Consider the following 14,895-nt stretch of genomic DNA (forward strand, 5'->3'; position numbering starts at 1 on the left):
GGTGCGACCTCCAGAAGAAAGAAGGAGAAGCCTTCGACTTCTGTCTGCCTCGCAAGCCTACACTACACCACCCCCGCCCCCACTGCTAGCCCAGGACCCCCGCCTCAAAACCGGGGTTTCCGGTCTGACTTCAGGCCTGCAGGCCCCAGGAAGGGTAGCTTCAAATAGGCAGCGGCAGACATAGGGATTCATTTCACTCACAACAGGGGCGTCGCCAGCACCACGTGATATCTGGCCTCTCCTTGTTTGTCCCTGTTCATTTTCCCCTCACCGTTATCAGGGTTCATTAAAAATTGCATTAGCGCATCCAGGCCACCGGCCGAGGGCACAGTTTCATTATCAAAAACAAAACTTACTCAGAGAGCATCATGCCTCTACGTCTCCACAAGATGGTGCTCATGTGCCGCTGGTGGGGCAGATGAACCCTCTTGCGCGCTGTGTGGACAGCCGTGTGGCTGACATGATTATTCGAATAACTCAAATGATTCTTAGAACGTACATAATTTGTAATTATTTGAGTTATGAGTCAATAGTGACAAGGCATGATAAGGCATGAGATCTCACTCATGTAATTCATCCCTCCTGCGCACCACACACACACACACACACACACACAGATAGGTTACATCTCAAAACAAGATTAGTAATAATGAATTCAACAGATGGACAAGTCTACATTAATTAGCATATTAATAATAAGTCCTACAGTTGTAGGGTTAGAGAAGTCCAGAATGTAGTCCAGTGTCATGGTCTAGATTACGTGTCCATAGTGATGCTACTGGTCCACTTGAAGATCCCTGAAGCTGTAGTTGTAATGGTGGTGGCGGTTGTGGTGACCCTCTGGTTCGTTTCATGCTATGTACTCGTTTAGCAGTTGTCAGGAACCAGGATTTATTTGCTTGTCTCTTCACTGGGGTCTGCCAGTAGTCTGGGCGCCTGATTCCATGTCTTGGAGAAAACAAACAGAATCAGCGGCAGACGGTGGCACTGTACAACCGATACAGATCCAAAGCGCAAGTACATTGATTTGACTACGAGATTCATTTAATTAATTCATGCTTTTTAATAAAGTTGAAGCGTTCTAATCGGTGGTCAGCTATTTGAATATTATTTTCCATAGAAACATCGGCGGAGCTTTTTGTTGTGCTTTTAATCTTATCTCTATTCGTGACTATTGTAGTATTAAAGAAATTCATAAAGTCATCGCTACTATGATGATATTGAGTGGTAGTATCCGTTTCTGTCTTATTCCTGGTTAGTTTGGCTATACAGCGAGTGCAGAATTATTAGGCAAGTTGTATTTTTGAGGAATAATTTTATTATTGAACAACAACCATGTTCTCAATGAACCCAAAAAACTCATTAATATCAAAGCTGAATGTTTTTGGAAGTAATTTTTAGTTTGTTTTTATTTTTAGCTATTTTAGGGGGATATCTGTGTGTGCAGGTGATTATTACTGTGCATTATTATTAGGCAACTTAACAAAAAACAAATATATACCCATTTCAATTATTTATTTTTACCAGTAAAACCAATATAGCACCTCCACATTCACAAATATACATTTCTGACATTCAAAAACAAAACAAAAACAAATCAGCGACCAATATAGCCACCTTTCTTTGCAAGGACACTCAAAAGCCTGCCATCCATGGATTCTGTCAGTGTTTTGATCTGTTCACCATCAACATTGCATGCAGCAGCAACCACAGCCTCCCAGACACTGTTCAGAGAGGTGTACTGTTTTCCCTCCTTGTAAATCTCACATTTGATGATGGACCACAGGTTCTCAATGGGGTTCAGATCAGGTGAACAAGGAGGCCATGTCATTAGTTTTTCTTCTTTTATACCATTTCTTGCCAGCCACACTGTGGAGTACTTGTGATGGAGCATTGTCCTGCATGAAGGATTTCTTCTTGAAGGATGCAGACTTCTTCTTGTACCACTGCTTGAAGAAGGTGTCTTCCAGAAACTGGCAGTAGGACTGGGAGTTGAGCTTGACTCCATCCTCAACCCGAAAAGGCCCCACAAGTTCATCTTTGATGATACCAGCCCAAACCAGTACTCCACCTCCACCTTGCTGGTGTCTGAGTCGGACTGGAGCTCTCTGCCCTTTACCAGCCACGGGCCCATCCATCTGGCCCATCAAGACTCACTCTCATTTCATCAGTCCATAAAACCTTAGAAAAATCAGTCTTGAGATATTTCTTGGCCCAGTCTTGACATTTCAGCTTGTGTGTCTTGTTCAGTGGTGGTCGTCTTTCAGCCTTTCTTACCTTGGCCATGTCTGAGTATTGTGCTTTTGGGCACTCCAGTGATGTTGCAGCTCTGAAATATGGCCAAACTGGTGGAAAGTGGCATCTTGGCAGCTGCACGCTTGACTTTTCTCAGTTCATGGCAGTTAACGAGGGGGGTTGAGTTTATTGTGTCTGAGACATTATTTAAAAGCGATGAGGAAATGATCTGAGATCATTTCAGATTGCGGAAGAGTAACTATATCTTCTATATTTAAACTGAAAGTCAGTACAAGATCGAGCGTGTGACCACCTTAGTGAGTAGGTCCTGTTATATATTGGTTAACTCCAACTGAGTCTAATAAAGACAGGAATGCTGTTCTTAGGGAGTTCTAATTTATTAAAGTCACCGACAATTAGGGCTTTATCCACAGATACAGTTGGAGACAAAATCCGTAAATTTACTAAGAAACTCAGAATAAGGTCCAGGGGGTCTGTAAATCATAATCAATGGAATGACCTTGGGATTTTTATTTTGTGAGACTAAATGAGTTATATTGGTATGTAGAACCTCAAAAGAGTTAAATCCATGTCTGGGTTTATGAGTAATACCGAGGTTATCATTATAAATTACTGCGACGCCACCTCCTCTTCCAGTTAAGCAAGGTTGGTGTACATCCAGGAGGACTAGACTCGTTTAATGCTACAAATTCGTTTTGTTTTAACCAGGTTTCAGTCAGGCATAGTACATCAAACCCCTGATCTATAATAATTTCATTGACAATGAGCATTTTAGGTGTAATGGATCTAGCATTTGATAATCCTATTTTTATATTGGAGTTGCTGGTGGTACGTTCAGAAGGAATGATAGTAACGGGTAGTAAGTTGCTGAAACAGACACCCTGTCCAGGCCGTGGAACAGACACAGTGTCAGCATATTTATGAGTTTTATTATTAATGTTTCTTTTATAATATCTTGTTTTAATAGAGCGAGGTAAAGACACAGTGTCAATATTGTACAAGCTGGGTGGCGACTCTACGCAAATGGCAGACAATCGGTTTAGCCAGTCTGTCTGCTGCCTGGTCTCAGCTCTGGCGAGTCAGTTTTGTTTTTTGGTTTTAAGACTATGAGCTAAGTTTTTAGACAACTGTTGGGGTGGATGCCATCTCGCCCAAAAAGACCAGGCTAAATGTTGGCCAATTATTAATAAAGCCCACTTTATTTTTTGGACACCACTCCGACAACCAGCGATTTATGTCGAGGAGCCTGATACAGGTCTCGTCGCTATGCCCTAACTGCGGTAATGGGCCAGAGCAGGTTACTTTATCCGACATCGTTTTAGCCAGTTCAAGCATCTCTATAAAATTATGTTTGGTTATTTCTGACAGGCGTAGCCAGACGTCGTTATCGCCGACGTGAATCGCTATACTGAGGTAACTGTGGCTTTTAAATTTGCGCGGATGTCGAGCGCTCTGACTCCAGGAAAACACGGGGTTTTATTTGCTGGTGCCGGTATCCTCACGTTTCTAACTATAGAGTCTCCAATGAGCCGGGGAATTGTAGGACCCAGCGGATGCCTCGCTGAGGGGGGAGAAGCGTCTCTAAACGTGAACCGGTGTGTGGTACCCAGGTGGTGTGGGAGCTTGGCGGGTCGCCACGGAAGCTCGCTTGCGTGATTTACGCCGAGCCGTCACACAACTGCCCTGCTGTCCGGAGGGTGCTACTGGTACTGGCGCCGGGGTAGAGACACTCACCGGCTGACTGGGCTTTATGTCATTACTATTCATTTGAGCCTTCTGTTTCCCTAATTAAATATAAATTTCGGATGCGCTATTGAAGGACCCAGCTCATTCGCTTGCCCACCAAGCCATCCCGGCCCCTACCGCCCACCAATCCTTATGACGTCCGTGTCCTCCCTCCGGTGGTCCTGAGGGTCATCCATCCTGCTGACATCCCGGACCCAGGGCACGATCAACTCCCACGGGCAGTTCTCTGGCCATTCCGGCTGGAGCCCGCAAATCTCTCTGCTGGGGGTCGGTGCTGCTGAGCGTGTTATGGAGTAGACACATTAGTGTGGAGCTCTGCCAAGTGTGATTTAAATAGTATAATTTTAGGCATTTTTCATAGATGAACCATTGTTTTTTCTTTGGTCAGAAAGGAATCTGCACAAATATAATCCGGAGAAATGGCTGGTAAATCATCCAGAGGAAAACAAACTACTCTTCAGACTACGAGGCCTGTGGCTCGCCTGTTCAGGGCCGTGTGGAAGATTCTGGAACAGGTGCAGCCGTGTTAGCGATTAACGTCAAATCTTTTAAAACTGAAGATCTGTCCGCGCTGCGAGTGGATTTGGTCGATGCCTTAAAAACTGAGGTCCGGGCATTGTTGGAGAGTGAGCTGGCTTCTATAAAATCGGACATAAGAGCGGTCCGGTCCGAGCTGAAGGAATACAGGGAGACTGTTACTGTCGAATTACTACGGAGCTGTCTGGACTCAGCGTTAAAGTGAAGAACATGGAAGAAAGCCTCTCGACATGCAATGACGTTATTACACATCTGCAGAAAAAAGTAGGTCACCTTACAACACTGACTGAAATGTTGCAAGATAAGTGTGACAATGCAGAGGCCAGATCGCAGAGGCCAGATCGTGGAGGACCAACGTCAGAATAATAGTAGTTCCTGAGGCTCAGATCTGCTCCACAACTTTTGTCTCGTCACTACTTCAGCAAGCTTTTGAGTTGGAAGAAGCGCCACTGCTGGACAGGGCGCACCGATAATTTCTTCCAGGGCCCAGGCAGGGGAATCCACCCCGCTTCCACTACTACCAGGACTGTGCAAATATCCTGCATCTTGCCAAAGAGAAGCATCGTATCAAGATAAACGACATGTCCATCTCGGTCTTCCCAGACTTCACGGCTAAAGTAGTTAAGGCTCGGGCTGCATTTAATGACATCAGACGGCAGCTCCGCAGGATGGAGGGGGTAAAGTTCGGCATCCTGTATCCTGGTCGACTCAGAATCACCCATCTGAATACAGAGAAAATGTTCTTCTCTCCAGAGGAGGCCTGAGCCTTCATCTCTCGGCGCATCTGTTTGAGGGACATCCAGGTGGTGAATTACTTTTCTTTTCGCCAGTTTTGAATAAGAAAGTCAGCTGATCCTGTAAGTTATTTATCTTGTACATATAGGAAGTACAGTATTCTCTATTTAGGTATTTTCTGTAAAACTTGTCTGATTCATGATTGACAAAATTCTGGTTAAAATATCACACCCAAACTGGGTACATGTTCAATTTGAGCTGATTTATTGGTGTGCTCAGTTATTACTGTTTACTGACTGTTTATTGTTATTGATGACGTTACCATAATTTCCATAATTTTATTTTTTTTGCTGTTTCTGCTCGGTGGTGCTTATGGTAGTTCACCCTGAGCACTGTTGTGCTATGTTTATCGCTCACTAGGAATGTTGATGTGGTCCCCCGCTTTATGGGGCCAGCATAGGTTTTGGGGTTTTAAGTTTGCTTTTTTTATCATTATTGTTTTGGGGTGGTAGTAGCCTAGTGGGTAACACACTCGCCTATGAACCAGAAGACCCGGGTTCAAATCCCGCTTACTACCATTGTGTCCCTGAGCAAGACACTTAACCCTAAGTTGCTCCAGGGAGACTGTCCCTGTAACTACTGATTGTAAGTCGCTCTGGATAAGGGTGTCTGATAAATGCTGTAAATGTAAATGTTATTTACTTTCTCTTTCTCCCTCCCCCGTCTCCTTCTCAGTGTGTGGGATTGCTTAGGCTATCCACGATATGGCTTGTCTTAATGGGTCAGGGCCGGGTTCACTGCGTTTTGTAAGCTGGAAAATTAAAGGGTTGCACCACCCTATAAAATGTTGCAGGGTTTTTTCCCATCTGAAAGCCCTGGCCCCTGAGATTATATTTCTACAGGAGACTCATCTTTGAGTTAATGAATACTCAAAATTAAAGAGAGGCTGAGTAGATCACATCTTCCACTCTGAATATGGGGACAGATCAAGAGGCGCAGCGATATTGATAAGAAAAGGGGTTTCGTTTGTAAATGAGTCTGTAATATCAGATACCAAAGTCAGGTTTGTCATAGTTATAAGGAAGCTGTGTAGACATTTACATTTACGGCATTTGGCAAACGCCCTTATCCAGAGCGACTTACAACGTGAGACAACCCACAGTTCTTTTGCACCTTTTTTGCAAAGCTCCCACACCTAAACACATATCACTTAATTATGGAGGGTTTCTCTCTTGCATCACAAATAGTCAATACCATCCTATCATGATCTCGGATCACTCCCCTGTGCAACTCGATATGTGCTTTCCTAGCAACATCGCAACTCGTCGAATGTGGCGCCTCGACCCATTACTAAACCATTTCGAGACCATATTTCGGAGCAAATTGACTTCTTTCTTGATGTCAATCTCACGCCTGGTATGTCCTTCATCACTATTTGGGAGGCTCTTAAAGCATTTCTTAGTGCACAAATAATTTCATATACAGCCCATGTGAGGAAAATGCATAATCGCCAGCTAATGGACCTGTCCAAAAAAATTCTGGAAATAGACAAAAAATGTGCTGGTTCCTCTAATCCAGAGTTGTACAAGGACAGACTGCTTCTGCAAGCAGAATTTAACAATCTTTCTATTGCTGAGACTGAAAGACTGCTTTTGACTAGATGCACTAGATGCACATACTATGAACACAGTGATAAAGTCGGCAGGTTATTATCTCATCAGCTTAAGCAAATTCAGGCTAGCCACACAATATCTGAGATCCACACGACGCGTGGCACTGTATCAAACCAGCCAACAACCATAAATGAACAATTCAAGGAATATTATACAAAACTATACACTTCTCAGGTCCATGTCAGTCCATCTGAAATACATACATTTCTTGATCAGTTAGAAATCCTAAGATTACCTGTGAATACTGGTCACGTTTAGAACTTGGAATATCTTGCAAAGATATAGCACAAGCTATAAATTCCATGCAAAATGGTAAATCTCCCGGCCCAGATGGATTCCCAATTGAGTTTTATGAAGTTTTTTCAGCCAAGCTGACCCCTCTTTTAAGTAAACTTTTTGAGGAAATTCTCTCCCAAAAGAAACTACCCTGTACAATGACCCAGGCAGTCATAGTGGTTTTACTAAAAAAAGATAAGGACCCACGTAAACGTGTGTAGCGTCTGCGTAGGATCACAGATGGTCGATCTTCAAAGAAACTTTTAGCCTTTGACATCTACATATAAATTACAAACCAGGACCCTCAGCCTACACTTATATTGATGCTTGATTGCCCACAGTCTTCCCCCAGGGTGGGGCTCCAAACTTCAAAGCATTCCAAAAGACCTCCAGCCTGGCCCACCCTTGCAATACACAACACTTAAACACATTTTCTGTATCTTGTGCTAGGAATATACGATTATAAGTGGATCCCGTATATGCATGCATTGTGTGTACGTTTCCTTGTATGAACTATACTAGTTACAACTTTCTATTTTGTATTAGGTAAACTCTAATTACCTATAATTAAGTGTATAAGTGTATCTCTACTTTCCTACCTCCTAAAGGTCTCTTTCTTGGTGTCAGAAGGAACTTCTCTTTATTACTGAAACAGTGATGCATACTATGTGATCACAAAATGCATCATACAATTTCTATAAGGTAGAAATTGTAACTGCAACGAACTACAGTTTCTCTCTGGGCCAGCCATAAAAATTTCAGTCGTAAAAAAAAAAAAGAAAAAATCAGTCGTAAACCGAGACAAAGGAAACTTCTCCCGCCAAAAATTCACACTTGTGATTGGCCATTCAGGCCACATGATGGGCGTGCCAGAAAGCATCAAAAAGCACTTCACAAAGGTCACGTTTTGCTCAGAAAATCTTTCTTCCTCCTGAGACACGTCTTTTCAACACTTTGTTAAGCTCACCTCTCGGGCTTACTCTTTGGCAAGTTTACCTTCAAGTAACTTCAAGGAAGACCTCCAGCTCACGCCTAAAGGTTGAGGATCGTGACCCTACCGCATCAGGACTCTTTTGCATGAAACAAGGACCAATGCAAGTAACGTCTATAACTATTTAGGTGCGTGTTTAAGCTTGAACCCCTTTTTAAGGTGAACCTTGATTCTCTGACAATTCTCATTAGGCTGTGGTTAATTGATGTGTAATTCTGCCATTCTCTTTTCCTTACTTTCCTTTACCCTGTATGTATATGTTTGTCTAATTGTTTTATGTTAGCTATAGCCGTGTTTATTAAATTCTTTAAATTCACAATTGTTGCTTCTGTGTGCTGCTCACAATCTGGAGTCACTGATCGTTGATCCTTTAAGCTACAGGCTAAATTACTGCTAGCACGCAGAGTGGGAAAGCTACCTTTCCTGGCAAAAGGGGGGATAATCGTTCCCAGAATTTATAAATAATTATATTATCTGCTCCGTGGACGGACAGCTCAAGTAATTGTAACATTAATTCTGCTACAGTTTATCCTAAAATCTAATCTAAATGTTTATTATTGATTATAACCAGTTATAATTGGGTCTGTCAGGAAGACAGACCATTTATTATTGTGCTGAGAATGGCAAAAAAGAACATGTCTTACGTTAAAGACCGCCACGCGAAGACCGTCAAATGTAAAGAAACAACGGAGTGGTCAGGCCGAAGGCAGTACCACAGTAAAGAAGCCCCATTTTACAAATCCCATGCCCGCAGCTGTGACCAATGCCCGGACAGACCCATCAAAATTTCCCCTGGAATTTTGGCTTTAGTTAATTATAAATATTTCCCTTTGAGCGAATTCGTTACACGTGGTTCATACTGGCCAATAAGTCTCCTTCCATGCGTTTAAAAAATTCTTTAAAAGGTCATGTCCTGCCGCCTGGATTCAGTGATACCTAAAATAATTGACTAGGACCAAACAGGTTTTATACTAGGCAGGCAATCATTCTTTAATATGCGCCGTTTGTTCAATATATTATATTCTTCACACTCTACTCTCCAGCCTGAAATCGTTATCTCTTTAGATGCCAAAAAGGCGTTTGACCGGGTTGAGTGGGTATGTTTATTTGAGGTCTTGGAAAGATTTGGTTTTTTATATCATGGGTTAAAATAATGTATAATTCACCACTGACCTCTGTACGAACTAACTCTGTAATATCAGATTATTTCCCTTTGCATTGTGGTACAAGACAGGGTTGCTGTCTGTCACCTTTCCTTTTTGACTTAGCTATAGAGCCTTTGGCGATTGCCCTTAGGAAAGAGGAGAGAATTACAGGTGTAACCAGGTTCAATAAAACCCATAATGTGCCACTTTATGCAGATGACCTTCTAATATATTTGCCTAACCCTTTAGAATCTATAACAGTCCTCATGGAACTATTACAGTCATATAGTTTAATTTCAGGCTATAAACTGATTTTTTCTAAAAGCACCATTTTGCAGGTTAATCAGTTAGCAATGTCACTGGATCTTATTTCTTTTCCATTTAAGCAGGTTGTGGAATTTACTTATCTGGAAATTAATGTCCCCCGTTCTTAAAAGGACCTTTATGCATGCAATTTTAAAACTCTACTTGAGCGTACAAAAATGATTTCTCACGATGGTCTTCATTGCCCATTTCTTTGGCTGGAAGAGTGAATACCATTAAGATGGTAGTCCTACAATGCTTTCTGTATTTATTCCAAATGATTCCTATTTTCCTACCCAAGTCTGTCTTCAAGGAGTTAGGTTCTTTTATTTCTTCATTTGTGTGGAATAAATCTGTCCCACGGATGAGGAATATTTTCCTTGAAATGCCTAAAGCAGCAGGTGGTATGGGTTTGCCAAACTTCATGTATTACTATTGGGCAGCAAACATAAGTAAATTAATATACTGGATTTTTGCGTGGCGTGATAATCCTAGCCCTGCTTGGGCAGACATGGAATTGCGCGGTGATTCAGGGCTTTGTCCTATTTCCTTAATGAGCGCTCCTATATATATGCAACCGTACTCACGCCTCCTTAATCCTGTAGTAAAACACTCACTTAAGATTTGGCTCCAGTTTAGGTAACATTTTCGTATAAAGCAACTAAGCTTATTTTCTCCCCTTTTGAATAACTATCTTTTCTTACCGTCCCAAACGGATGCAGCATTTCAAACCTGGCTGTCACGGGTGGGCTGGACATGGCGCTGAAGGAGGACGCATTCGCACGATTTCACAGGACAGGGGTTTAATACAAACTACACGAGACAAGGGAACATAAACACGCAATGACCTGTGTTTATGAACATGAAACTCCGGTCCGAACTCCGGATCCGGAGTAACCCCTGCCGGTCCGGATCATGACAGGACTCCCCCCTCAAAGGCACTACCTCCTGGGAGTGCCCGACAAAACGGTCCATGAAAGGGGGGAGGAAGTCCATAAGGACGAGTGGCGGCTGTCCTGCACCGGCGGCGTCAGGCCCGGGCCAAAGCATGGCTCGTCCGGCATCCTGTCCGCCGTCCGCAGGCACCGTCACTCCGGTCAGTCTCCGACGTGCCCCGCTGGAAAGTTTGCCACCTCCCTCGTCTCGGTTAACGCCGTGAGCACCTGAACTGCGCGACCGGTCTCCTCGACCCCACGGTAGCTTTCATAGGCTATCGAGGTCCGGTCACACGGATTCGTCGGTACTCCCCGCCTCCGGAATCGCCAGGGAGAACATGGACAGTGTAACAGATCCTCTCGACCCCACGGTAGCTTTCGTAGGCCGTCGAGAGTCTGTCACATCCATGATATGGATCATGGCAGGGAACTGGCGATTACCGGAGGTGTGTCGCTGGAATCCGGACGAGACAGCGGTGTCGGGGGACGTCCATACATGGAATTTTGAACATGGAACTATGGAGCAGATGTCCTCCCGACCATCCACGGCTCCCTGGATCTCAGCGGGGCGTTGATCGGCTGCGTCCACATGGTCGGGTCATTCTGTCACGGGTGGGCTGGACATGGCGATGAAGGATGCATTTGCACGATTTCACAGGACAGGGGTTTAATACAAACTACATGAGACAAGGGAACATAAACACGCAATGACCCGACGGCGAACAGACACAAACAGGATAGTTTTATACAATTATATAAATATACAATAGGTGAACACGATCAGGGAACATTACACGAGACGAACATGAAACTCCGGTCCAAACTCCGGATCTGGAGTAACCCCTGCCGGTCCGGATCATGACACTGGCACAACAATGGCTTGATCTTTATCAAAGACGTCTTCGCTGATGGAACACTTATGACATTCGAAACACTGCAAAAAAATTACAATATATGTGAGCAAACACTTTGGATCTTTACATTCACCAGCTAAAAATGCTGCAGATGAAATTCTTGCTCTGGACCCCTTTATGAGAGGCAATATATCAAAATTATATACTCTGATCCAGAACATTTATTCACCCTCATGGGAGAAAACTAAAGTGGCATGGGAACACAATCTTAACATTGTAGTTACGGATGAGAGCTGCCAACAGTGCCTAGAAGCTATTCATACCTCCTCAGTCTGTATTAAACAATGTTTGATGCAGTTTAAAGTACTACATCGTCTACATTACATTAGATAAGATAGCAAAAATGTTTCCTAATACCAGCTCGGACTGCCTACCAAGGGCCAGCTACTTTATTCCACATGTTCAGGAACTGCCAGCTTTCGCCTCATTAATGGCCAGAAGACTTATTCTTCTTTTGTGGAAATCAGACAAGCCCCCGTCTCTCATTGGTTGGATTAAGGAAATGCTCTCCATGTTGCAGTTGGAAAAACTGCGATGCAATCAAGCTAATCGTCACCTGGATGATTATCTTAAATCATCCAGTTTAAGTCCAGCATAGACATGTCATTTCTTAATGCATATACAAAGTAAAATACTATAACACTGAGAGGAGACTGCTTCCCTTCCCTTCCCCCTTTTTTTAATTATTTTGTTAAAAAAATATATATATATATATTTCTTGCTGTTTGATGGGTGGGTCTGAGGGTGGTGGGTGAATATTGGTCAAAAGCTGTTATTTGTTTGTTGTTGAAAAATTGAAAATCACAAATAAAGCACAAAAAAAAAATCTCTGCTGGCAGAACGCCTCCGTTGCCGCTTCCGGGTTTTGACGGGCGGAGCCATAAACTTTTAACAGCTGTCAGAATTGGCTTCAGCTGTAGCCATCACTTGGAGCCAATCCTGACAGGCATTTTCTCTTGCTTTCTTTAGACGAAAAATTTAACTTTTCACCCCAAAAGCCTTTTTAAAGGATAACTACTTTTACTGGTTTAGTGCTGTTATTAATTATTTTTACTTTTTAGACTTGATAACTAATTTAGTTGGTTGAGAGATTAGTTTAGCATCATATATTACCTGTAAAAAAAATAAAAAATAACCTCTTACCATTTCATAATTGCGAGTAAATTAGTGATGCATTTAGAGTTTGAATGTGCTTGATCATGCGTCGATTTTTCAATAACACGGCGCTGTTGTGCCGGTTTCATGGATTGGTAAATTTATATTATATTTTTAATTTGTTTAAAATTGCCCATCATTTCTTAACCCTTTGAGTCTTTAGTAAAATGTTCATAATCAGCCAATGGCAAGAGCTTGTCATTCGAAGGCTGGTATGTGAAGGTATTTAAACACAACCGCATGTCGGAACACTCAGAGACATAAAGTTCTTGAACAAAAATGAGAGAAATTGTGCATCTTCAAGCTGGACAGTGTGGTAACCAGATTGGTGCCAAGGTAAGTTGGCTATTGTAATGTTTCACATAACTTTTGATTAGTAAATTCTATAGTTTTTATTGCCTCATTTGTTTAAACGATGCGGCCTGCTTTTCCGAAAGATTATCATTTTATCTGCTACTGTTTCGTAATTGAGAGTAAATTTGTAATGCGCTTAGGAATTGAATGTCCTCATATCATGCGTCAATATTTCATTTTTTTCCGGGTTCAAGGATTAGTAAACGTATATTATATTTTAAAATGTTTTAAAATTGGACATCATTTCTTTAGTAAAACCTTCGTATTTAGTAAAATCTTCGTTTGGTCCAGCCAATCAGCGCTCGTGGCGCACGCTTTGGCATTTGACCGTGATCATTATGATCATAATTCCAAACGCACCGGCCAACATGTTTGTAGCAACTTAGCGCTTAGCTCCCCCTACCCCAATAACACGTTTAACAGCCTGATGTATTCATTTTTTCATTCCTCTCTTTCCCAGTTTTGGGAGGTTATAAGCGATGAGCATGGCATTGACCCAACTGGAACATACCATGGAGATAGTTAACTACAACTTGAACGCATCAATGTTTACTACAATGAGGCATCAGGTAGGTTTTTTTCCCTATTTCACTATATTAAAAGTTATATGCAAAAAAAATTGATGTATTTAATATCAACTTTATATCAAATATAGGTGATAAATATGTACCTCGTGCTGTTATGGTGGACTTGGAGCCTGGAACCATGGACTCTGTTAGGTCTGGGCCCTTTGGGCAGATTTTTAGACCTGACAACTTTGTTTTTGGTAGGTAAAGTTTTATGTCTATCTAAGTGTTATTAGTTCAGTTTTGATTTGTTGGCTACATATTGAATGTGTGTTCCCTCTACAGGACAGAGTGGTGCTGGTAACAACTGGGCAAAGGGCCACTACACTGAGGGGGCAGAGTTGGTTGACTCGGTCCTTGACGTCGTGCGGAAGGAGGCGGAGAGCTGCGACTGCCTGCAGGGCTTCCAGCTCACTCACTCCCTCGGTGGTGGCACTGGGTCTGGCATGGGCACCCTGCTAATCAGCAAGATCCGCGAAGAATACCCTGACCGCATCATGAACACCTTTAGTGTTATGCCCTCACCCAAAGTTTCCGATACCGTTGTCGAACCATACAATGCGACCCTGTCTGTGCACCAGTTGGTCGAGAATACAGATGAAACCTTCTGCATTGACAACGAGGCCCTGTATGACATCTGCTTCCGCACCCTCAAACTCACCACACCCACATATGGTGATCTCAATCACCTGGTGTCCTCCACCATGAGTGGCGTGACCACCTGCCTGCGGTTCCCTGGCCAGCTGAACGCAGATCTGCGCAAGCTTGCCGTAAACATGGTGCCCTTCCCCCGTCTGCATTTCTTCATGCCAGGCTTTGCCCCACTCACCAGCAGAGGTAGCGAGCAGTACCGCGCACTTACTGTGCCTGAGCTGACACAGCAGATGTTTGATGCCAAAAACATGATGACTGCCTGCGACCCACGTCATGGCCGCTACCTCACGGTTGCAGCCATCTTCCGTGGTCGCATGTCCATGAAGGAAGTTGACGAGCAGATGCTTAATATGCAGAACAAGAACAGCAGCTATTTCGTCGAATGGATCCCCAACAACGTCAAAACCGCCGTCTGTGACATTCCACCCCGTGGCCTCAAGATGGCCGCCACCTTCATTGGCAACAGCACTGCCATCCAGGAGCCTTTCAAGCGCATCTCTGAGCAGTTTACCGCCATGTTCCGGCGCAAAGCTTTCCTTCACTGGTACACCGGCGAGGGCATGGATGAGATGGAGTTCACTGAAGCTGAGAGCAACCTGAACGACCTGGTGTCCGAGTACCAGCAATACCAGGATGCCACTGCTGACGACGGAGA

The 14,895-nt window shown here is 43.3% G+C and overlaps 1 protein-coding gene across 2 annotated transcripts in view; it reads left to right on the forward strand.

The window, feature by feature from the left end:
- LOC114800004 (tubulin beta-1 chain-like) overlaps positions 1-14,895 on the forward strand; it is a 44,387-nt gene that overhangs the window by 13,230 nt on the left and 16,262 nt on the right. The window contains exons 3-5 of one of the 2 annotated variants that reach the window (XM_028997049.1): positions 13,481-13,589; positions 13,676-13,786; positions 13,872-14,261. The exons of the other annotated variant lie outside the window; for it this stretch is intronic. Coding sequence (XP_028852882.1) covers positions 13,702-13,786; positions 13,872-14,261 — 475 coding nt within the window. The 5' untranslated portion in view covers positions 13,481-13,589; positions 13,676-13,701. The remainder of the gene's footprint in view (positions 1-13,480; positions 13,590-13,675; positions 13,787-13,871; positions 14,262-14,895) is intronic. 2 annotated transcript variants of the gene reach the window in all.

Source organism: Denticeps clupeoides, chromosome 11 (assembly GCF_900700375.1).
Source record: "Denticeps clupeoides chromosome 11, fDenClu1.1, whole genome shotgun sequence".
NCBI lineage: Eukaryota > Metazoa > Chordata > Actinopteri > Clupeiformes > Denticipitidae > Denticeps > Denticeps clupeoides.